Source organism: Dendropsophus ebraccatus, chromosome 3 (genome assembly GCF_027789765.1).
Source record: "Dendropsophus ebraccatus isolate aDenEbr1 chromosome 3, aDenEbr1.pat, whole genome shotgun sequence".
NCBI classification, from domain to species: Eukaryota; Metazoa; Chordata; class Amphibia; order Anura; family Hylidae; genus Dendropsophus; species Dendropsophus ebraccatus.
Window position 1 is genome coordinate 53,405,239 of NC_091456.1, and position 26,743 is coordinate 53,431,981.

The following is a 26,743-nucleotide window of genomic DNA, read 5'->3' on the forward strand; positions in this document are numbered from 1 at the left end:
AGACCTTGGACGGCCATCCTAGACTTTTCCTGGCAACAGGATTAATTTGAGAGCAGCACTAATTTATGCAGACTAAGCAAATCAACGGCCGCATTTACAGTAGTTTCAATCATCTCTAATGTTAGTCTTTCCGGTGGCAAAATAGGGTTTTATTGATCAGTAGCTCTTTATTGTACCTTGTGCTGATGATTATTAGTAGGATTCCTACGTATTAATGTGGTGCATTTGTTACCCCACCATCCTGCTACCTTCCTATAACTGACAATTGCTTTCCATTAGCTCTAGTGTTCATACACTTTTTTAAGGCAAAAATAGGGCTGTATTTTAACCCCTTCCCATCCACAATACATATATATACATTACTGCTGCAAATGCCCTGTGAGGGTACCGCTGCAGTGAGAGTAGTCCTGCATACATCAGTGTGTCCGAGGCTGGAGATAATGACAGGCAGCTGCTATCCTGCAGCTGGCTGTCATTAACCCCCTAAACGCTGTGATCTTTAGCGATCACAGCATTTAAGGAAGTCAGTGACAGAACAAGAACCTCTCAACTGTCATCCATCTGTGCTTAGAATTGGCTCTCAGTCAAGCTCTATGCACAGATTGCCCATAGCACTGATCTTTGCTATGCTATGGAATAGCATAGATCAGTATATGCAGTCTAATGATTGCATGTTTAACTGTAAAATAAAAGTGTAAAATAAAAGCGTAATTAAAGAAATAAAAGTTTTTAAAAGTATTAAAAAAAACCTTATAAACCCCCCAATAAAAGGTTAAAAGACCTCTTTGCCCATTATAAAAATAAAAATATATAAAATAAATAAACATATTACATATCGTAATTGTCCGCTCTCTTATAATATAACATTGTTCCCGCACGGTGAACAGTGTAAACGAAAGAAAAAAAACTAAACAAAACACCAGGATTGCTGAAATTTTTCTTTTATACCAAAATGCTGCTAATAAAAACTAGAGATTGTGGCGCAAAAAATGACACCCTGACTAGCCCTGTAGGTGGACAAATAAAATCGATATGGCTCCTATAAGGCGAGGAGGGACATTGCATGAATTTGACCCGGGCATCATAGCACCAATGACCTCGGTGTTGAAGGGGTTAAAAAGGACATGCTCACATGTTCACACTACGTATATTTCAGTCAGTATATGTATATTTCAGTCAGTATATTTCAGCCAGTATTGCAACCAAAACCAGGAGTGGATTAAAAACACAGAAAGGCTCTGTTCACAAAATGTTGAAATTTAGTGGATGGCCGCCATTTAATGGCAAATATTTGCTGTTATTTTAAAACAACGGCTGTTATATTGAAATAATGGCCGTTATTTACTGTTATATGGCGGCCATCCACTCAATTTCACCATTGTGTGAACAGATCCTTTCTGTGTTTTTAATCCACTCCTGGTTTTGGTTGCAATATGAAGACCACAATACTGACTGAAATATACGTAGTGTGAACATGGCCTAAATCTGTAATTACCAAAACCGATGCTTTTTGATCCTTTTTTTTGTATAATTGAAATCAATAGAAAAACTGATCAAAATGGATGCACACAAACACATCTGCTTTTCCATCCATTTTTTTCATGTATTTTTTTGCAAAAACAGATTGCAAAAACATAGTGTGAACCCAGACTCTATTGTATTACAGTGTACACTATTTATACTTATACTATTTATATGTAGAACATTGTTTTTGACAAATGCTTCACTTTGATATATTATCTGCAATATTGAATGACTTGCGAAAAACTAATAGGTTCCCAAAATTCTTTCTTAGCAAAAATTTTTTTTTTTATGTATACCTATATTCACATTTTTTCCCACTACCTTCATTAGATAAGACCAGACTAAGGGGTGTAAAGAAAGCTCCCTCCCACCAATGATTTGTTCCATCGTTGCAGTGTTAATGGGGCAGAAGTCCTATTGATATGTAGGTCATTACCTAATGGTGGGAGGTTTCCAGAAATTTACTTCCATTTACTTGCCAATATGAGCCTTTCTTTGCTTAAACAAATGACTATATTACCCTTCTCACTTATTTGGAGTCAGAGTCTTTGTGTCTCCTGCTTATTGTACCTATTATTTAACAGATTTTGCAAGACAGAGTTCTCTATAGCCATGACTATAATTATATGCCTTCCAAAGTTCAAGGGGATGGGCTGCTTTAACTTTGGTAGAATAAGCATCATTTTACTTAAGGAAGAAAGAATCCGTCATTGCAATCAATACCATGGGATTTTCACCTTCAATTCACTTAATTGTGGCAATGGTGGTTTCACTGTACAGCAGTGCTTAGACTCCTATGGAAATCTAAAGCAAACACTTAATTATGTCGTTGTCAGGGTTAAATCCTAGGATCACTAGCTATAAACAAATGGTCTCAGTGATAGGCTATTTAAAAGGATCTGCAATCATGGGTTAATACTAAAAGCGGGAAGACAACATAGCAATACCCCTACTGATAGCTTCCCTAAATTCATCATTTACATTTAAAGGAGAAGTCTGGCGAAAAATTTTATTGCCCCCCAAAAGTTATACAAATTACCAATATACACTTATTACGGGAAATGTTTATAAAGTGATTTTTTCCTTGCACTTACTACTGCATCAAGGCTTCACTTCCTGGATAACATGGTGATGTCACTTCCTGGATAACATGGTGATGTCACAACCCCATTCCCAGAGCTGTGCGGGCTGTGGCTGCTGGAGAGGATGATGGCAGAGGGATGCTCAGTGTCCCTCCAGTGCCCTGTGTCCCTCAGTGTCCCTCTGCCATCATCCTCTCCAGCAGCCACAGCCCGCACAGCTCTGGGAGTCGGGTCGTGACATCACCATGTTATCCAGGAAGTGAAGCCTTGATGCAGTAGTAAGTGCAGGGAAAAAAGCACTTTATGTGCATTTCCCGTAATAAGTATATAGTGGTGATTTGTATAACTTTTGGGAGGCAATACAATACCTTAATACAAAAAATTTCGCCAGACTTCTCCTTTAAGATAAGTGATATAAGGACTTACTAATCAACACCAACCAAGCGACTATTCTAATATAATTGCTAAATTCCATGTGCTAGAGAAAGTTTAGTTTGCAGGTGATAAAGAATAAACTAATCTATTCTACATTTGATTCCTAGTATTATAGCGTTAAAAGTGGATTTGTGTTCTGCTGCTATTCTTGTCTTTAAAAAAAAATCTAAAAGTAAATGCCTGCTTCTGAAGGCTGCAGGGAACTACTAATCTGCTGTGGTGATCTCACTGATGAGGACTAAAAAAAAATAAAAAATCTTATTTTGCAAAAATAGAATTTTCCATTCTCTCTGTTTAGCCTTTGGTTGATTTTTACATAATTCTAGAATTATTTTTAGATTTTGCTTTAGTGACTGTAGGAAGGTATGAGGAGTTTTACATAAAAGTTAATAAGATTTTCAATGTTGTGGCAACATTAGTTGTAGACCAAAACATTTTATAGATTATATTTATATCTCCGAGGTATAGCTAGACTGTAGTTATGTGTGTATACAAATGCATCCTAATAATCTCTACACATGCTCAGCACATTGAGAGGTAATGAGAGCACAGCTATGTGCAGTGCATATACCTGGGGTTCTCTTTTCTTTGCCAGGACGTCATAAAGACTATTAGCCATACCCTCTGTAGATTCTCTCCACCACTCTTTATTTTTTATCCACTATGGGGGAGATTTATCAAACATGGTGTAAAGTGAAAATGGCCCAGTTGCCCCTAGCAACCAATCAGATTCCACCTTTCATTTTCCTAAAAGTCTAAATATTTTTAATTTAGAACAAATTAATTTAATGGCTTTACTATATTTTAACATAATTTAATTGCATCAATACATTTCACATTTCACCAAAATTGATAGAACTTAAGTACCAGCTACTTTTTCTTTTCATCTACATCTGCTTTTTTTTTTTTTTTTTTAAACAAAGGTACGGTTGAAAGGAACACAAGGGTGTGATTTTTACTGTGTACACCTTACCCTACCCATCCAGTCAGTGAGCTCCACCATGTGATACAGTATATTATATATATTTATCACACTGAAAAGAGACTAAAATATAACTTTTATTGACCTGATTAAGATTAAGGATTTATGTCAGGTGTGAGTTTAGTTTATAAATCCCTGCACACTGTACAAAATAAAGTTCATTATTGCACTGTAAATAATTGCACTTCTTGTTATTGCACTTTTTCTTATGGAACTTATTCACACAAACAAATTGCACTTTTTTCCAAAGTCATATGATATATTGCTAAACAGTCCCAATATTAGTCTTTTGACTAATGCATTCAGACTATGCATTTTATCTATTACGAAAAAGCTGAGTTTTTACTGCCCTTTTTTTTAGCTTTATATCCATTGAAGTCCTTCAGACCTTGTTCATTTGGCCCAACGTGGTTCTTGTACCACTCATCCTCCGTAGAGTAAAGTTTAAAACTTTGCTGGGACACACCATGCTGTGCGGCCATCACCAGAGCCATGCATATGGGTCATCAACACTGTGTTCCAGCAAAGTTGTGAGCTTTACCCTACAGCCCCGGAGGATGAGTGGTACAAGCAACACGTTGGGCCAAATGAACAAGGTCTAAAGGACTTCCAAGGATACAAAGCTAAAAAAAGGGAAATAAAACCTAAGCTTTTTCCTATTAGATAAAATGCATAGTCTGAATGCTCACCAAAAAACAAATTAGACTAATATTGGGAATATATCACATGACTGCAGAAAAAAGTGCAATTTCTTTGGGTCAATTAGTGCAATAAGAAGAAGTGCATTAATTTACAGTGCAATAATAAACTATGAAAAATAAATGAACTGTGAAAAAAAAATTAGACCCTTTTAGGAAGGCATCTAATCCAAATCTTTATTCAACAAGCCAAAACATACAGCTAATGTCATTAAGAACTATCCTTAGCATAAAGAAGGACAAGGAGTCCTGTAAGTGATCATATGTCCTCCATAGAGTCCGGATCTCAACATCATCAAATCTGGGATTTCTAAAACAGAAGGATTTGTGCAGGCCTACATCTACAGGAAATCTGTGGTTAGTTCAGCAAGATGTTTATAAGAACCTCCATGCTGAGTTCCTTCAAAAACAGTATCCCTATAATTGACCAAAGGTAAAGGGTGGTCACACCAAAAATTGATGCAATTTAGGTTCCTCTTTTGATACTTCTCACTTTAAAAGCATTCTTAGGCTATGTTCATACATAGTATGAGACCGGCCATTCCATGACCCGACCGGATGATCTTTGCAGCCACAGAGTTCTGATGCGGGCACATCTGTCCGCGCCCGCATCAGAACCCTCCACTGCACGCTATGGAGTAAGCGTCCGGAGTCGCTAGCTCCATAGTGTGCACTGACAGGGTTTAAGCACATATGTTTAAGCACATATGAGTGAGCCACATATGTGTGAGCTAAAGTTAAATGGCTGTACAGAGTAATTCTACTAAATTTGAAAAGAGGATGCATGTTCTAGTAAATATGCCTTGTATGATAATGCCCCATGGATATGTACTTTAACCACTGATGTTACGCTTAGCATAACTACTACTTCCCCATAATGATGAAAATAATATCAAGGCATGATAGGAGCTGCAGTAGTTCATCAGCCCTAGCCTGCCATCAGGGCCGTATTTACCACTAGGCACCCGTGGTCCGGTACCTAGGGCAGCACCTTGCAGGGGGGCAGCACCAGGGAGCAGGAGGACAGAAAAAACTAATTTTTTTGTTTTTATTTTTTTAGTTTCCCTCCTTCCGTTTTCAGGGGGGTGGGGGGTATGGTGGTATTGGTCAGGTCTGGTATCGCCAATAGGTGCGTGAAGATGGGGCGTATTCAGGTTTAGTGCCTAGGGCAGCAGCAGCTGTTAATACAGCCCTGCCTGCCATACACTAATTTATTGCTGTAATAAAATAGAAACTTTGCCAACTTGTCTCTGTCAAAAAAACCATTAAAGCACATCTAACACTAGCCATGCCAGAAGGACAATCGCATAACATGCAGTCGCTCACGGCTTAAAATGGTATCATATCTAAGCCATGTCTGGGACTTCACAGGTCACTTCCTGTGTTTGGTCTCTTTCTTTGCGAAGAGAAAAGACCAGGTACTGGCCCCTTTGCTAATGCAAGCCTTAGGAGCATTAGGGGCGTCGCTAGTCCGCCCGCAGCACCCCCACGCCCCACCCTCTATGCATATTCATATATGCATAGTAAGGCCTAGTTACGGCGCATGCACAATTCTGCCTAGACTCCTGACTGACTCAGTGTGAACATTCCGAGATGCTGAAAAGGTTGCTACCGCAGGATTCTTCACAGCGAGTCAGTCAGGAGGCCAGGCAGAATTGCGCATACGCGGGAAGAAGAGCCGTCTCCGGCGGGACATCTTCCCTGTGCATGCGCCGTAACTATAGGCTTTACTATGCATATATGAATATGCATAGTGGGCGAGACAGGAGGGGGTGCTGCGGGCGGACTAACGACGCCCCTAATGCTCATAAGCCCCGCATTAGCATAGGGGCAATTAGGCTAAAGCACCACAATGCGTACCAATGCGTACTGATAAGGTAAACAGCTTCTGGGGGATATCAGCAGGTTCACTGGCCAGAATCTGCTGACAGTGCCGCTTTAAACATAGAAAACATTAAAAATAATTAAACATGTATACTACAACTACATACAATACTACAATTTATTAAAAAAAAAAAAGAAAAATTGTGACAGTGCCTCTTTAAACTGTACATAACTAGCATGTTGTGTATATGATAAGTATTGCTATTGCAAAACCGCTCGTAGATTTCATCCAGAGTTCATTATAAAGTGCTACTTTTACATTGAAAGCCATGTAATTATTTAAGAATGATAGAAAGTGGAATCTGAGAATCGGGAGTTGCACTCAAACATTTTATATTGTGTCTGTATCTTTAATATGAAACCTCTCTATAGCAGTAAATCTGCTGCCTGTGCTTCATACATAAATAAAATCTTTTGCCCATGTATTGGGACACTTTAAAAGGTTTTATGGAAAAGAATATGTTTAACAATCTATCAAGTAATACCAAAATTCATTGACCTTGTCATCATATATTTAGGAAATAGATTGATCTCCTGACTGTCTGGGAGGCTGGTAAATGCTCACATTCCCTCTGGTGACTTCTAAAACTGGGCTCGTTCTCTTTACTAGTAGAGCTAATACAGAAACATCTTTTTGCTAATTTTTTATTTTATTTTTTACTTTACCATTGTCAATAAGAGGATACCGTATCTGCTAACAAAATATTCTTTAGTTGGTGCAAAAATTCCATCCAGGGAATCTACCACCTTAAAAACTACACATTTCACTACAGTGACACAGGTTAAAGGGCTACTCCAGCGAAAATCTTTTTCTTTCAAATCAACTGATTTCAGAAAGTTATATAGATTTGTAATTTACTATTAAAAATATTTTAAAATAACCAGTCTTTATTGGCTGCTGTATGTCCTGTAATAGGTGGTGTTTTCTTTTCAGTCTGACACAGTGCTCTATGCTGCCACCTCTGTCCATGTCAGGAACTGTCCAGAGAAGGAGAAGTTTTCTGATGCTGCCCTAAACATTTCCTGTCATGGTCAGTGATGTCAGCAGAGAGCACTGTGTACGACTTGAAAAAAAACAACATTTCATGCAGGACATACAGCAGATGATAAGTACTGGAGCATATGCATTTCATTACTAACATCACATGCATTCCTGTTCCTGAACAAGTGGGACTACAGGTACATACAATAGGGCACCACACCATGTTTGTAAAACAGTTCATCTTATATCCACCTGTATCACTACTTCAAGCACGCTGGGTTTGTCCGAACACCAACACTCTGCATTTTACTACTGGTGGCTGAAGAAGTTGGATGCAACCCTAAAGAGTCCTGGAAAACATAGATACAGCCAAAGGCTGCATCCATGTTTTCCTGGCAGCGTTAGGGCTATATCCAACTTCAGCCATTGGTAATGAAATGCAGAGTGTTGGGGTTCACCCACACCATGTATCATCGCTAGAAGACAATTATTTGAATCAAGAAAATGAAACAATAAACTTACATGTATCAGGCTTGAGATGGCTGTTGGTAATTCCAAAGTATTGTGGGTTTTCAATGACAGGGATCTTTGTCATACCAATGATAACTGCATCGGGGCCACCTTCTGAGGAAGATGGGGTATTGCTGCCATTGGAGATATGGTGAAGAGGGCTGGCTGAATCGTCATCATTGCTAATCACAGAGGAAGGGCCTGGAAAAGAAACAGACGTTTTGGATTTTCTGGACCTTAGCATAAATTACATGATATACTGTAATATCTGGTCAAGGTTAACTGTGTCAATATGAGCCTTCTGTGCACTGATATAGATAGGACCACAATGATAAAACACATTGTAAAGTAATCAATTTTGTATGTACAGTTTATTATAGGCATCTTTTTTAATACTTTCTGGATCTCTTATGGCCACAGGGCACTGAGGATCAACGTATGTCTCTTACCTTCATCCTTGGCATCCTGTGCAGTTTTAATGTAGTGCTCTATGTGGTAAGGCCATTTGGAGCACTGCCCTTGCCCCAGAGTGCCCACTGGCCTGCCCCCGGCGGGCCTGCTCTATTATCATTAGTAGGGGTGGCCACACCAGGGCAGATCAGTGCTCTGGGGATGGGGCAGTGCTCTAAATGATTTTATTGTATGGAGCATTACATTACAACTGCACAGTAACAGAAGAGAGGATGAGGGTAAGAGACATGCCTTCATCCTCAAAGCCCTGTGCACTATAGGGAGCTGTCATCATTTTAGATTCATCTAACCTGCTGGTAGTTCCCCTTTAAAGGAGCATTAAAGCAATACTGTATCAACCAACCCACTCCCCCAAACTGCTGGTACTGTCCGTTTGATAAAAGTAAGCCCTTCCTTTTCATGTCTTTTAAAATGCTCCGTGCCTCGATTAGAGTAAAAAATTATCTTTTAATCTGCAGCAGCCGAGTCAATGTGGCATGGCCTAGAGTGTCTGTTCCCTACGTCTGCAACGTCTTTCCTTTCTTTCTTCTCTCCCTCCTCATCATTAGGAATGCCCCTGGAAGGATTGCCGAAACAGTGCACAAGTGCCGCTTCGGATCATTAAAGCACATGTGCAGAGTTTAGACAAGTGATGAATAGGAGAAATCCTGCCCAGGGGCCTTCCTAATGATGAGGAGGGTGAGAAGGAAGAAAGGAGAGGCTTCGCTTGCCTAGGGCACAGACGCTCTAGGCCACACCACATTGACTCTGCTGCCGCAGATTAAAAGATAATTTTTTACCCTAACCAAGGCACTAGCTGCATTTTAAAAGACACAAGGGCTTACTTTCATCAAACGGATGGTACCAGTGGTTTGGGGAAGTGGGTTGGTGGATACAGTATCACTTTAAGACTATGGGGGAGATTTATCAAACTGGTGTAAAGTAGAATTATCTTAGTTGCCCATAGCAACCAATCAGATTCCACCTTTCATTTTTCAAAGAATCTATGAGGAATGAAAGGTGGAATCTGATTGGTTGCTAGGGGCAATTAAGACAAATCTACTTTACACCAGTTTGATAAATCTCCCCTTGTGTTCCTACATTTTTTTGGGCTGTTTCATGGACATCCTTTTGGACAGCCATCATTTTGATACACAAATGCAGCTGTATTATGCAAATCACAACCGATTACGAGGCATGTGGAGGTGGAAAAGGAGGTGGAGTCTAACACTCTTTGTGTCCTACCAGAAAATGAAGCACAGGGGAGATAACTGGCCTACAGCCAGACACAGAACAAGGAGATAAAAAAGGAGAGAGGAATCTCCAGGACACAGAGATGATTAAAAAGAAAAAAATCTCCAATTGTAATATAAATATAGGATTACATTAAGGGAACAGATTCAGGCTGAACTGTTAATATGCAAAAACTTAGCGTTATAAAAATTTTTTTTTACGTTAAAAAGAATTCTTTATTTTATTTTTTCCTGAATTTTGTAGATGATGGATGGATGTTGATGGAGAACATACAGTGAAATATGAATGAATGAATGAAAATCAGCCATAGATCATAGATGGTTCCTATAGTAACATACTGCATTTGGCTTGGTCTGTCATTTTTTAACACTATGCAAGCTACATCAGCATAGAGGAACCTTTTGATAAATGGACCCTATCATGACACATGCCCTTAAATACTTTCTTCTTTGACAAATTAGCTATTTTACATCAAGTTGCCTAAACTCCATTCCCTTAATGCTGCACTGACTAAATCACATTGCCGTGAGGGCCACGTAGCTGACACATGCTGTAAAGCAAAATGCTCAGGAATCACAAATGAGAAAACAATGTTCCGAAATGTAATTTAAAAAAAGCAGATTTCTGCTGACAAGAAGTCACCGTGTGCGCCCTCATGAATCATGTAGACACTATAAAGTGCCCAAACTCTGCTTATCCAGATTAAATGGGGTCACGTAATTGCTTGTCACAAGGATCTAAGTAGCCAGATTTTGACAGACATTATTGACTCTGTCTTGTCAAGCAGCTCATTCCTGTTACTGGCAGTGTCTATGGCCCTCTTCACTTTATATGCTCCTGCACCATCTGAAATGACCTTTATCATTGCTTGAGTAACTGTTTTCATAGGTTTTAGGTAGTTTGTAGGAAAAGCCATGATGATTTCTCTGAAAATATTTATAATAATATTTATTTGTATAGAGTCAACAGATTCCACTGTTTTTTTTTGTTTTCTTTTACATTTACATAGAAATATTACACAATTAAATACCTAAGGACTGAAGGACCTGCTTGCTAAAGCTTACAGACTAGGAGGACTGACGGTGACACATGAGGTAGTAAGTGTTTTATTTGCAGATTGTCACTTTTCAACCCTACAACGTTTCAACCCTACATAGGTTTGTAGGGTCGAAACATTGCATTCCTTGTACTGGATAATGCCGATAAAGCTTTGAAAACATACTGCAGATGCTGTTAGACCCTCTTCCTTCTCTCTGTCTCTTCGAAATGTCAAAAGTTGTTTTTTTTTTCATGACAGTTCCCATTTAAGCTCAGGCAAGATGGCTGCCACCATAATGATGTGCAGAAAATGAAATCATAATAAAAAATCTGAATCAGAAAATAGAAACATATTGCTATTCCCTTTAAGCTTCTTTATATATGCCTGCTTAGGAATACATCTGGCAACATGACATGGGCCTAGTACTGCAAGTATACAGATTCATAAATTGGACACTAAATTGTCAGCCTTTAAGGATATGTAAGTCAATGCATATGGGTGATGCTTACCTGCTATTTATTGCCTAAGTACTTGCTGCTTGGCTGCTTTTTAGTTCAAAGACATTAGAGAAGAACTGTGAAGGAAGTCTGCCAAAAATCTACCCTCTGTCTCACCATTGGTTCAGGATGCTTTCTCCCTTCTCTTGGCTGTTTTTTCATATTGGCTTGCTGAGTGTACGGGGCTATTCACACTATGGAATCGGCATGGAGATCCTGCTCAGAAGCCCCCCTGCCGGACTCCAAGCTAAATCCCACCTGCAATCTTTTTCAATGGAAGGCCTCGCACATCTCCGCTTTCCGTGCCTTGCCGCTCAAGGAATTGACATGTCAAGAGAGGAGGCACGCGAGACCTCTCAATGAAAGAGATAGCGGGTGGGGCTCGATGTGGAATCTGCTGGCGGGGGTTCAGAGTGGAATCTCTGCACTGATTCCATAGTCTGAACAGGCCCCACATCTTGTACAAGCGTGGTAGGATGTCAGTCTATAGAGATCTGATTTCCAATACAAGAAGGACAAAAGTGTTACCTACCAATCCCAAGGATGCAGATTATTGGATCAAAAATTATGGAAACTTTTTTAGGCAAGCAGTGCTTTGTGCAATACAGTATCAATGCATCAATGCTCATCGACTGACCATGATCAGGGCTGCTTCTGCCATGAGGCGGAATGAGGAATCTGCCTCAGACAGCAGCTCCTGTGATCCTGCAGGGGGCGGCAGAATCTTCTCTGCCACTGTCATTTTAGTGAAGTTTAACTTCACTAAAATGACAGAAGCCCTGGCCCCTAACAGTGCTCAGTCCCTGGCCGGCCCTATACCGCTCTCCCCAGGAATTGCTAGGCTACGTCTCTTTGATAGGTGACATCACCCAGCAGTCTTCCTGAGGATTGGGTAAGAGCCTGAACAGACGGCCACAGCGGCTCCACACTTGGTCCCTCCTCCGCCCCTGTCCTAGTGAGTATTGTAACCAGGGCAAGGGGGAGGCTGGTGGCTGAGGGTGATGATTGTTTGTAGGTTAGGGCTTGGGGGGGGACTGTCTGGAGGGGAAGATCAGTCTCCCAGCTGGGGAGGGAGCAAGCCAGGAGTAAGAAAGTGCCAGGTCTGTAGCTCAGGGATTTACAGTCACCGTGTTGTGTTCCCCGAGGATGTGGGAGCTAAGTCAGAGGCAGTCCAGTGTGTAGATATGAGTGTGTGCACACCGGAGAGGTCACATCATCCGTCTTTGTGACAGCTCCTGATCCCGGGTGATGTAGAGGATACAGACTGATAACAGCAGCAGACATATGAGCCGGCTCCTGCAGAACCAGAGCCGTTGTATCCTGCCAGTGTGTGCTCCTCCTCCTCCTGCCTGTGCTGGACTCCAGCCTCTCCTCCACTGCTATATCTCAGTGTATACCCCAGCCTGGGGCATAGTGGAGGGGGTGGTATATAGGAGAACATGTGGATATATTTGTACACTGGGGCGTAGTGGAGGGGGTGGTATATAGCAGCAAATGTGAATATATATGTACAGTGGGGCCCCCCGTGTACATACATATCCATATATGCTGCTATATACCACCCCCTCCACTAATATACTACAGTGTACATATGCATCCACATGTCCGGCCATGTATACCCCACTATACTGCCATATACCACACTATACTGTTAAATAGTGTGGAGTGGCAGGCTGCCATGCTGTGAAGACTATTTAGTTATGAAGCGCACAGCTTGTCTGGATCCAGCCCTCAGCCTCTCTGTGTTGAAACTTGTAGTACAACAATTACAGCTTAAATATTATGCCTGGTTCTTTATAAAGTAAGAGGCTTATGAGGTTCTGCAGCAGCTGAGGTGTATGATGAGGTTCTGCAGCAGCTGAGGTGTAGGATGAGGTTCTGCAGCACCTGAGGTGTAGGATAAGGTTCTGCAGCAGCTGAGGTGTATTATGAGGTTCTGCAGAACATAATAGCACACGATAAGAAAATAAGTTTACTGATAGCTGAGGTATCGATGTGGGAATAGTTGCTGCACAATTTTAATTTTCGCCTCAGGCAGCAGAAAAGCTAGGCCCTGACCATGATCACTGTAGACAGGTCATAGAAAGCACTAAGGCAATGACATTTAACAGTAAAAAGATTCAGGAAGTAACATTTATCAGGAATTAAGTGTACATTGGATTTTATCGCACTGACTAAGCAGATGCAACAACCTGGTACTGTACCTCATTAACATGTATAGTATGTGAGTAAAATCAATGGTAAAGCAGATGGTAGATGTATTACTTGCTAAATGCCGGACCATGGAGATCGCATGGGTCAAAAAGGCTGACAGGATATCTGATATTATCCCTGTGAATCCAATGCGCTGTTTAATGATAACAATTAACATGCAATAAGGGAAGTGTCATCAACGTATCTAAGCAAAATTATTTGTATTGTACATAAAGTAACTCTTTAATAGTTTAATGTTTATGTGTGGTAGAAAATGGAAGCGAGAAAGGCGTCTTTGTGATTCCAGAGTTTTGGGTTCCTGTCGAATCATGAGACTTGAGGTTTAACGTGGAAACATAATTGTAGGGGTTAAACTGCTGTGAAAGTTGAGTCTTTGAGAATCCTAGGTAGCAGGCTCCACTTCCACAAGAAGATGCCTGTTTTTTACATGGCACATAGTAGGTTGGGGGTCGTTTTATAGAGTTTGCATTTCTGGAGCTACAAGTTCTATGAGTAATGAGTAATAACCTCACTATGGACGACATGTCTCTATGGCAGTGGATGACCACTAATACCTCGACATAACAAGAAGAAACATTGGAGGACCCACTATCTTGAACAGTTTTTCGAGTTAAAGTAAATGTATCAACAGGTACATCACGTACATGGTCCAGTGCCACAGTCTTTTTCCTGAACCACGGCCCTTGAACCATGCTGGTCTATTCCTGGGCACTGTCCTGGCCTGAAGCACTGGAGGATAGCCTGCTGCCTGCCCCTAGTGGGATGCAGCTCCATTCCATTGATTGTAATGGAGCAGAGTGACAGAGGGTAGGGCAGAATGTCACACTGGGGGTGGGCAGGCCTGCCTCAAATGCTTCAGGCCGGAATGGTGCCCGGGAATAGACTGGCACCATGAGCCAGAACTGGGGCGCGGTTCAAAAAAAGGACCACGGCACTGCAATCCCTGCGCCGGGGCCAGTCTAGTAATGTAATGGCACATTCGCTTTAAGTATATAAAAATATTTTTAAGAATTCTAAAGCTCAGTACAGCTCTCCATAAGTCCTAATATTATACACAGACTCGATTCATTGGCTTTTCAAATACTATTGTTTTCTATGAGACATGCTACGTTTGTATTGCAGTCAATTCATTGTAGTTTCCGTCCTACATCTGTTGAGTAAGGTAAGAGTTAAGGCCAGGTCATATTAACCAGTAACCAGGTCATATTTAAGTAGTGGAAATTACTCTTGACTTGTAATTCATGTTTAAAGGAAACATGTATGGTTAAGGTTGCTATGGAAGGCCCTCTAGGGAAATTACTACCTAGAAACATTGCCAACCGTGGCCAGTAAGAATGTACAACCTCTGTTTTAATGCCAACTTCTCTGCTTGACTGAATCTGTGATTCGTTTCTCTGGGCCGACCAGATATGCATTACAAAGCAATATTTCCAACCTTGTCTGCATCCTGAAATACCGAGCTCTTCTTTCTATGTTAATGTTCGGCTAATAGCATTTTAACATTGGAAAAAATCGAGCTTCGAAACTCATGCGAGGGTTAGGTGTATAATTCATATGTAATGCAGTTTAGTTTCTGAAGGACCATTTATATCACTAGTAGAACAAATGATATTGCCCCATCTGATCAATGATAAATTTATGGCTCCTCGGTATTGGCAGCTACTTAACTCTAAATGGGTCTTAGGGAAACATAAGTATTCCTCAGAGATTGCTGGGTTACATACAAAGGGGTATTAAGAAATGATTTACTCCCTATAACAGCAAAGATGCATAAGATTTATTTTACTGGAGGAATTGAGACGTATTAAAGGGGTTATCCAGCGAAAATATTTTTCCTTCAAACGAACTGGATTCAGTCGATTTAAAAATCTCTTTAAAAAAGTCTTGCTATACTTATCAGCTGCTATATGTCGGACAGGAAGTGGTGTTTTCTTTTCAGCCTGACAAAGTGCTCTCTGCTGCCACCTCTGTCCGAGACAGGAACTGTCCAGGCAGCAGAACTTCTACATAGAAAACCTTCCCTGCTCTGGATAGTTCCTGTTTCGGACAGAGGCAATTTTTAAATCAAAGTAAATAAAAAATCTATGTAACTTTCTGAAATCAGTTGATTTGAAAGAAGAAGATTCCCGCTGGATAACCCCTTTAACCCCTTTACTCTCCTTTTGTAGTAGTGTTGAAAAAACTGTTGGATGTTGGCAGCTGTCGCATTTATACACAGATTAGGGACGCATCAATCTTAAACCTGTACAGTATTCACAACATGAGATTATTGGAGATCAATCAGGGAATGGAATTTTGGCATCCAGGTTAAATGCCTTCTGTCAGCACCTAGTAAGTGGAAGCCCCCTCAGGTGGATGAAAGATGAGACAGCCATTGAGTGCACCACATCTCCTCGCTCCACATCGGATTCCAAAGAGAGCGGCAGAACCTTCTGAAGACTTTGGGATGAATGCGCTTTCTGTGAAATCTTACTACATGCACTCCAGATTTCTGGAAAGTGTGAATGTCACACAGCATTACATGTCCCAGATGTCAACTTTCTTTTTATGTTTACAGGCTAAGAGAAGGAATTCCACAAAAAAAAATTCCCAAGGCAGAGATGTTTTGTTTTCATTCGGTCTAACTCTGTTACAAAAAGCAGAAAAGATCTGTCCACCTCCAATCCATGATGGAGTGTGTGCTGCATTCTACCTAAACACCACACAATGGTTGTAATTATTTTAAAACTGCTGTTTACCATAAAAGGCAATGCCCAACAATGTCTCTTTAAGTTAATATTTCAACATGTGGCGACATTGCTGTACAACAAGTCCTGTAAATCCACAACCGTTCCTACTTTCCTTGCTTTCATTTTGCTATCTCTTATTCACAGTCAGACTTGTGTTTTCCATTTGGCCAAGAGACACATCCCTATAGGTGGCCCAGTGGTAAAAAGCAATTTGTCCTCAGGAATGGGTTAAAGATCATGCAAAATGTAGGGTCACCATTCAATACTTTTGACACATAATATAGCTCTATGATGTAAAAATACTTAGTATTATTACTTGAAGTGAGTCTTGCTGTGTCTACTATCTTCCATGATATGTCTGGTACTAAATTTTAGTTGTTTTTTTTTTTTTTTTTAAATAAACTTACAAAAATGCTGAAAGTTAAATTTTTCCTACAAGTGCTATTCTGCTCCCATAGTTATACTTACCTGTCTCCTGCACTTCTGGAGATCCATGAAGGTCTCCACATTGGCCACCTGTGAGGGTAGGATGGGTATTTTTTACCTTTGGCAAAAGGCAGCATTTTCAGCTATCACCTGAGAGTTCACTTATAAATAAATGTAGTGAAAAAATCTCATAAAGGTATGATCACTCAGATATAAAGGTATGATCAGATTTTTGAAGCTTATCTACCTTATTTGAATATACCACATATTACAGTCACTTTTATTTCCACTGTATTTTATGTATGCATCCAGGGAGAGTTAACAATAATTAATTCTGGAGTAGCCTATGACATCATAGAAGCAACTAATAAGATATAATAAAAATGAAAATATATCATTATAATGTTGGTGCAAAATTCTAAAACTTACATTTCTGAAATGTGAAAAAATAACTATGAAAAAAGATATAAAGTGAAGCTCAGAGAAGAATAAAAGTAATCTCTGCTCTTGTATAATGATGGTTAACCAGGTATCAGAATACATAAAACATATTTTGTAGAACTCCCCTTCTTGTTCATTATCTATTAAAGCCATAGTTGATGATGTATCTCAAGAATTTAGGGTACAACCCATCCTTGTTGCATTGAGAATTAGAAAATATTAGGCATCATTCACACGATCCACGCCATGATGACCGAAGGAGAATTGAGGCACGAATCCCACAAAGTGCAGCCCCCCGCCGCCCGGCAGCAGAGATGACAGGAGCGCAGAAGACAGAAGTGCAGAAGACAACTACTCGCCTATTGTCCCAGTCCCGGTTGGCTCACATGTTCACCAGCACGGGGGGAGTAGGCGAGTAGTTGTCTTCTGCGCTCCTGTCATCTTTGCTGCAGAGCTGTGGCGGGGAGGATTCATGCCACAATCCGCACTAGGACGTGTACTATTTTTTCTTGGTGTGGATCACAGTGGGGGTCGCGGCACAGATTGTGTGAATAGCTACATTCACTTAAATGGTTCCAAAAATTGTCCGTACTAGCGGATCAGTGACCACTGCCAATTTTACGGGACATGTGAATGCAGCCTTAGGCTGGGTTCACACTATGTATATTTGAGGCTGTATTTGTGAGGCTGTATAGCAACCAAAACCAGGAGTGGATTGAAAACACAGAAAGGCTATGTTCACATAATGTTGTAATTGAGTGGATGGCCGTCATTTAATGGCAAATTTTTGCTGTTATTTTAAAACAACGGCTGTTATATTGAAATAATGGCAGTTATTTACCGTTATATGACGGCCATCCACTCAATTTCAACATTGTGTGAACAGAGCCTTTCTGTGTTTTCAATCCACTCCTGGTTTTGGTTGCTATGAGGACCTGACTTGAGGACCAAATACTGCCTGAAGTATACAGTGTGTGAACCCAGCCTTAAGCAATGTTTACAAAACAACCGTATATATATATACATATAATTATGGCCATATATAAGGTCCATGCTCTCTATTTACTGCCGTAATTATCAAAACATGGCTGCATTGTTGCCTTAAAAACGTTGTGTGAACATAACCTTAAGTAGCCAATAACATGGTAATAAAGAGTCATTTGGTCACTTAAAAATGGTACATTTTCACCGGTCAAAGAATCCAAAATGTGATACAAGGTTAAACATCAGTCCTTAGCCCTGCATAGCAGACAGTTGTCCGTATACTATGCATGTGAGGTGAAATATTTTGTGTGTCGTATACTGAATACTGGCTTTAAGGAACTGAATAAATTTACCCCCCATCCTCGGAGCAGACATATCACATTTTTCACAATAAATGCTTTCCGCAGGGCTTGTTGGAACAAATTTATCGTTAGGCACAGCAAGCCAATACCTAATGGTAGCATTGATTGAAAAGCGAGTTTTTGCTGGCTTACATGGATGCCAACTTTATTTTTTACCATAGAAAAATGGACTGGGGAAATGAGCACAATAATTAACTGATTGAAGTTCAGCTGAGGTAGAGATAAATTATGTAGATCAGTGACATCATACTCTTTACTATAAACTCTGAGAAAGACATAGAAATGTTAGAGACGCAGTTTTGATGCTTTGGTGAGGAACATTTATGGTCCTTGGTATACATGCCCCAGTTCTGTAGGAGTACAATGTAGCTCAACTTTGGTGGTATTTAATGGGCATTCTGAGATAAAATGACAGTGGGTAGGGGATAAGTATTAGACTGTGGGGGATCTGATCACTGGACCCCAGAAATCTACAGAATGAGGACCCGCGTGTTATGAAATAAGCAGTGAGCCCATTCACTGTCTATTGCGCTACTGAAGATAGCAGAGCACAATGGCTAACTTTAGCAACTTCATAGACGATCAATGGAGAATTTGCATGCTGACCATTCAGAACAATAAGCCGGGGGCCTGTTCTGGAGACTTGACATATTGTCAATCCTGTGAATAGGGAATATGTTATTTTAACTTGGAACACCCCTTTAATAATTTTGTGTACATATCATCTTATAGTCACCAACTAGGCTATAGTTGTAAATTTCATTACAGAATGCAGAAAACAAACCTCTTGACTGATGGGCCCTGCTATAGATTACAGTATACCTTGCTATAGATTACAGTGCCCCCTACAGGACACCCCACAGAGTAAACAATTTGTGACGCTCTGACAATAACAATCTCACTTGTGGAATTCTACAGACATCCATAACACATGACTTGTTTGGGGTTCTGGAGGACTGGAAATGGCAAACACTGGTGTGCCTTTGGCCGTAACAATATACAAATGTTCCGTTCAAACTGATACTCTGTGTTGTACCAAGCCCAGAGCCTGAGGGAGCATGTGCAGGGATTTTTACAAATCCTATTTCCAGAACACATCTGTTACATGTACACATAATCCTAAATAGTTCATTTTGCTGGGACATTTGTGGTAAAGACAAACTTTTTGAGAGAAACGTTATAAATCATTCATTCTAACTACATGAACTTTTCATGTCATTCTGTTGTGTATATGTTCTGATTAGCCCTTCAGTCTTCCCATCTTAATGCTATGTTTACACAATGTCTTTTTTGCAATATAATGGCCATTGTTTTTAAAATAAATAGTTATTTTTACAAAGACAGACGTTATTTTGAAAACAGTGGCCGTTATTTTGCCTAAAAAGACGTTGTGTGAACATAGCCCTACAGAACATGGTGACTTGTCTTCTGTTTTCCTCAGATGAATGTACTACTTTACTCCATTAATGGTGCAGTCCTACGAAAAATAAAAAATTAAAGGTAGGCAGGGGGGTGCTGAAACATAGTAAAGAAAGTATACTTACCGGTCCCCATACTCCCGTAAAGCTGCTCTCCTCGCTCTTGGACAGCCACTGGATGTTATTTTCGGACAGCTTCCTGGTATATCACGGCCCTGGCTCCTGCAACTGATTGCCTACTCAGTCAGTGACTGCAGTGGTGTCCCGTCCCAGCCCCTGAATGGCTGCGCGAGCAATACTTCAGCCAGGTACGTGACATTGCAGCAGGGGTGTAACTAGAAATGGCTGGGCCCCTTAGCAAACTTTTGATTGGGGCCCCCCGCCTTCCCGAGAAGTCTAGTCATAACTGCAGGTGCTCATCAGGAGTGCTTTCAGTTAAAGGGACATTTGCAGAATCCAGGAGGCCCGCTTGGCCACCTGGTGCTGCAAATGATGACAGTTCAAGTGGGTTACCGGGCTCCATGATGCGATGGCCCCATAGCAGCCGCTATGGTGCTACAGTGATAGTTACACCCCTGCATTGCAGCAGCTGGAGCTGTAGGAGTCTGGTGGCTGTTTAAGGGCGGTGCGAGGGCACAGGGATGGGTAAGTATACTTTATATTTATTATGTTCCTGCACCCCCCTGCTTGCCTGTGATTTTTTTTAATTTTCACTGGACTTCTCCTATAAAACAACTTAATAACCAACTATATAATTTAATAGAGTTTGTTAAATATGAAGATAATACTGTTCACTCCACAGTGCAATAAAAATAAAAGTGGATGGAAGCTCACTTTCTTAAAGGCTGCCAAAAAGATAATTGCTGCTGACTCCTGTTTCAGATAAGACACAGAATAGCAATATCACATTGACTTGTTATTAATTGCTATTTTACTGGATCCTTGCCTCCTTATGTAAAGACATTAATATGCTATAGATGATACTGCAGTAAGTGCACCATCCCAGGGCATAAGATTATTGATTCATGAAGACTCTCATCTTCCCGGGGTGGGTTAACTCATAGATGCACTAACACACAATTGTTTAAGGATATCCTCTGTGTACAAGTTTAGAGACCTCTGTCAACTAATTATATATCTGTCTGTCATTGTATAATCTTTACTAGACTGAAAGACTACATAATGGACTTTAAAGGGAAATGTATCCATTCACGACCATGCTACGCTGAGTGATGTGTGACCTCAAGGCTAAAGGTGAATAGGTTATAGTCCATCTTCAAGGGTCCAAGAATATAATTGCAACTCATGTTACAGAAATGTAACTGTGACACCTGGTAAGCTCTATGTCACGCTGAAAATGATGGCAAAATTAGATCCCGTTATAGGCCATTGTGTACGTAGCTAGAGGGAGTCACTTACCTGTATAATGGACTCATATGCAGCCTCCTGGCTCTTTAGAATTCCTGTGATGCAACGTATTGAAAACAGCTTATAGTGTACCCATCACATTGCCGAGGCACGGGACTCCCGGGAATGCCATAGACTGCATTGTTAGTGTATTACAATGCAGTCTTTGGTGCTTCCGGGATTTCTATCCGCTTCTTGCATCAGGAAAGACATCTCACCTTTCGGCATTATTACAGCCTACGGTTCAGGGAAGAAAAAGAACATGGGGCAGTGTGGCTTGATCAATTCACATACAGAATTCTGATGTTTATTATGCAGCTGAGAGGTACTAGTATCAGCCATAGGTGTGAGGTGCAGCACTCTTTTTCTTCCCTGAACCGTATTTTGTTTCTCTCTTTTCTCCGTGTTTTGCACTCCTCCTGGTGAGACCCACATGACCGCAATTAGCAGGAGACACCTGAGTGCTCATGGTTTTAATCCCTCCTGTCTGTCCCATTCTATCTTTGATAGCTATGGTGAGTGCAATACCTTATCCAGACTTGTGCTGTTTGGGGGCAGCTTCCTCCGCCGGTGGTGCTGGCTGGCTTTTGGTGTGGCATTTTTGGGTCTGGTCCTCTGACTGTGCACGCCTGCGGGGGTGGTGGTCGCTGACTGGCATGGTGTGGACTTAGTGTAGGGACCCATGTGTATCAGATACCTGCACGCGGTACATGGGGCAGTGTGGCTTGATCAATTCACATACAGAATTCTGATGTTTTTTATGCAGCCGAGAGGTACTAGTATCAGCCATAGGTGTGAGGTGCAGCACTCTTTTTCTTCCCTGAACATTATTACAGCCTACACTGTCGCACCGGCGAAGTGATAGGTAGACTTTGTGTCCGCTCTTACACAGCATGCAGTTTTTTTATTTTTTATTATTATTATACAGTACATCTAATAACTGATTCAGTACATGCTAAATTTTTTGACAAAACACCTGAAACTTTACAAAGTCAAGAAAAAAAACAAAAAGAATCGTCCGTTCTTTGGGGTATATTCACACACGTAGGCGTTTCACTGCAGTAACACAATGGAGGGCAGTTGGACGACAATTAAGTGATGCAGTAACACAATGAAAATGCATGAGTGAACACTGCCTGATAGTGATGAGCGAATACTGTTCGATCAAATAGATATTCGATGTAATAGTAAGGTATTCGATCTATCGAATATTATCAAATAGTTTGCCGAATATTCGATAAATATTCGATAAGCGTTCAAATCCCCCTACTTCCCGTTTTTACCTCCAAGTGGTCGAATAGATGTTTATTCAATAATCGAATACTTGTTCCCATTGACTTTAACCCTTTAAGGACATGGCCCATTTTCGTTTTTACGTTTTCGGTTTTTCCTCCTTGTGTTTAAAAGGTCATAGCACTTGCATTTTTCCACCTAGAAACCCACATGACCCCTTATTTCTTGCGTCACTAATTGTACTTTGCAATTACAGGCTGAATTTTTGCATAAAGTACACTGCGAAACCAGAAAAAAATTCAAAGTGTGGTGAAATTGAAAAAAAAAACGCATTTCTTTTATTTGGGGGAAATGTGTTTTTACGCCATTCGCCCTGGGGTAAAACTGACTTGTTATGCATGTTCCTCAAGTCGTTACGATTAAAACGATATATAACATGTATAACTTATATTGTATCGGATGGCCTGTAAAAAATTCAAACCGTTGTTAACCAATATACATTCCTTAAAATCGCTCCATTCCCAGGCTTATAGCGCTTTTATCCTTTGGTCTATGGGGCTGTGCGAGGTGTCATTTTTTGCGCCATGATGTGATCTTTCTATCGGTACCTTGATTGCGCATATACGACTTTTTGATCGCTTTTTATTACATTTTTTCTGGATTTGATGCGACCAAAAATGCGCAATTTTGCACTTTGGGATTTTTTTGCGCTGACGCCGTTTACCGTACGAGATCAGGAATGTGATTAATTAATAGTTCGGGCGATTACGCACGCGGCGATACCAAACATGTTTATTTATTTATTTATTTGTTTACTTTTATTTAAAACCTGGGAAAAGGGGGGTGATTCAGACTTTTATTAGGGGAGGGGGATTTTTACTATTAACAACAGTTTTTTTTTTTTTTTTACACATATACTAGAAGCCCCCCTGGGGGACTTCTAGTATATACACTTGGATCTCTCATTGAGATCTCTGCAGCATAGATATGCTGCAGAGATCCATGAGATCGGCACTCGTTTGCTTTCGGCTGCTGCAGCCGGAAACAAACGAGTGCCGAGCCGAGGACGACGCCATCTTGGACGCGTCCCCGGCCGGCATCAGACAGGGAGATCGCTCCTCCGGGACAAGGTCCCGGAGGAGCGATCTCCCCCACTAGACACCAGGGAAACGTTGCCTCCGGTAATCGGAGGCAGCTGTCAACTTTGACAGCTGCCTCCGATTAGCTAATTAGCGGGCACGGCGATCGGACCGTGCCCGCTAATAGCGGCGGTCCCGGGCTACACGCGGCACCCGGGATCGCGGCACTTCAAAGCGGGGCCGCCGCGCGGCCCCGCTTTGAAGTGCTAATGAGGACATAGGACGTACCGGTACGTCCTATGTCCTTAAGAGGTTAAGGGGATTGAATATTCGATCGAATATTCGAATATTCTGGAGATATTCGTACGGATATCGAATATTCGAATATTTCACTATTCGCTCATCACTACTGCCTGATACTATTGCAATGTGCTTTGTTAATAACTGTAGCTTGTATTACACTGCACAGGCTTTTGGTGCAGTACTGCACTGTGTAAGAGTTGCCTAATAATAGAAGGCAGTATGTGCACAACTCTCCCGATTGTGTAGAGCAGGGTGGTAAAACTCCCAGCCCCCCCCCCCAGCTATTGCAAAACTACAATGTCCATCATGCATTGACAGCCTGAGGCAAAGCTTTAGCTCTCCAAGCATGATGGGAAGTGTAGTTTGGCAAAGCCTGCAGGGCTGCAGTTTGACATCTGTGATGTAGGGCTTTCCTTATTTTGTCTACTTCCATAGCCTGGAAACCTTACCTGTCAGTATATGTAGTATATATCACATTGCAGCCCTATGGGAACGGAGTTTTCTAATCTGCTGTTAGTTTCCCTTTAAGTAAATATTATGGTATTCTAATTCTATAATTAAGAATATATCTATATGTAAACTAATGCTTAATTCTAAAAGTTTCACTACCATGTTTTCTTTTACTTTTGCCCTTTAAGTTAAAGGAAATCTTTCAGCTCTAGTAACTTTCATATATCCAGCTGTGCTTCCAGAATGTAGAAAAATGCTTGTATTCCCCTGTACAATGAGTCAAAGATGCTTTTCCAAGCTCCCAAACTGCTGCAAGCTGTAATGCCTCCTCTCTCCAGGTTCAGGTATGGGAGGGGGGAGTAAGAGGTGTTATAGCTTTGTGCACTTCAGGAGCTCAGAAAACCCTCTTTGACTCTTCTCACTATAGAATAAAAGTGTTTTCTACATTCTGGAAGCACAGACGGATATACGATAGGTAACATGTGTCTCCTTGACCTGACAACTATCTAACAGTGTCAGCAGTTTGGAACATGAATTGTAGCTCGCTATACAAATAAAAACTTTATATTATATTATATTGGCTAGCAGATTCCCTTTAATTTCAGTTCAGCAGTGGTATATGGGTGGAGGAATAGGCTGGAAAGAGAATGGAAAAAACATTTTCAAATAACACAGATCTATTTGCAATAAAGTGAAATAAAAAGAGAAAAGATGTCAAAAACGACTTTATGGAACACTTAATGCATTTTATTATATAAAATGCCTAGCACATACATAAAAAGGGGGCAAACACAAGGATCACATAGATGTCTTTATTCACATTTATAAAATAAAAAAATTAGTAGCAACAACATTGACAATTTAATTGACTGAATTTTTTTTATATACAAATTTCTTTTATAAAATACACAATAAGGAATAACTAAAATGTAATCGCATAACAAATAATTGTACAGTTTTTTAGTGCACTCTCTTTTAGTTACTGATAATTTTCAGGAACTCTGCTTTCTGGTAAAAAAGAAAACTTAACACCTAGTATATTACTTAGCTTGTGGTTGGAAAATCAGAGTTGGCAGAAATGCACTAATTCTAAAAACGGATTGAAAAAAATAAATAAATAAAGAGATTTTCTGTACAAAACATTCTGATGAGTACCCCCACCAAATAGCTATTTAGCACTTTCACTACCTAGTGAATAGGACTGGACGCAGTTGTCTCCATTCGCTGTAGTGGCTGGACTTGGTTACTACAGCTCGCCTTCTACTCACACAGACTCACAGGAACTGCAATGCAGTTACAGGTCGCCACCATTACACAGCGAACAAAGCACACTGTCCTGTTCATTGTGTAGTGCAGCGCAGAACAGCTGGTCAGCACCCCTGTGGAAAGCTCACCAGTATGTTTTTGTCCAGAAAAACCCTTTAAATTTTTTTATATTATGTAAACTGATCAGCCATTATGTGAAAATGACTGATGGGTGAAGTAAACATCATTGATTATCGTGTTATAATGGTACCTGCCAAGCAGCAGCAGTAAGCAGCAAGTGAACATTTCTTCTACTTAAAAACAGAAAAAAGGGCAAATGTAAAGACAGTAACACCCAGGCATGTTTACATTTAGTTAAAGTGGTACTCCAGTACTTATCAGCTGCTGTATTTTCGCTGGACAACCCTGTATCGGCTGCAGGAACGTTCTTTTTTAAACACTGACTTGAGGGCACCATCAGGTGTGCCCGCAAATCAATTAGCCATTCACTTCAATGTAAATTGGGGCTGACACCGCGCATTACATTGTGTGAACAGCTATTATTTCCGGATGCTGTTCGGTGGATAGCGCCCGCAAATAATAGGCAGGTATATTATTTTAATGCCTGTTCTAAAGGCCCTATTACACGGGACGATTATCGGCCGTATTTGGCAGATATCGGCTGTTATGGCCGATAATCGTTCCGTGTAATAGAAGGCAACTATTAGCCGACATAAATGATGTCGGCTGATCGATGCAGTCGTTTGCCTTTCAACATGTTGAAAGACAAACAACTCATATAGGAGCGTTCTGCTGGAATAAGAGCGGCGGCATCAGACCGCTACTATCCTCTATAGGCTGCCTGGACGATCTAGCGATCTAGCTGACAGCACTTGTTTGCTCCTCAAGTCACCCCGTGTAATAGGGGCTTAAGGATGAGCATTAAAATAACTGTAAGAAATGTAAGAACCCTGCAGTAAAGATCGGACGCTGATTCCATTGCAATCAACATATTTTCTAAATTTACAGATTTACTGAAATATAACATTGTGTGAACATTTAAGATGTGCAACATTTATTAATGGCATGACAAGTTATTTGGTGCAAAATAATGT

The 26,743-nt window shown here is 40.6% G+C and overlaps 1 protein-coding gene across 3 annotated transcripts in view; it reads right to left on the reverse strand.

Moving 5' to 3' along the window:
- Positions 1 to 26,743, reverse strand: part of NTRK2 (neurotrophic receptor tyrosine kinase 2) — a 168,697-nt gene that overhangs the window by 34,152 nt on the left and 107,802 nt on the right. For all 3 annotated transcript variants that reach the window (XM_069961797.1, XM_069961796.1, XM_069961798.1), the window contains one exon: positions 8,110 to 8,298. In XM_069961797.1, coding sequence (XP_069817898.1) covers positions 8,110 to 8,298 — 189 coding nt within the window. The remainder of the gene's footprint in view (positions 1 to 8,109; positions 8,299 to 26,743) is intronic.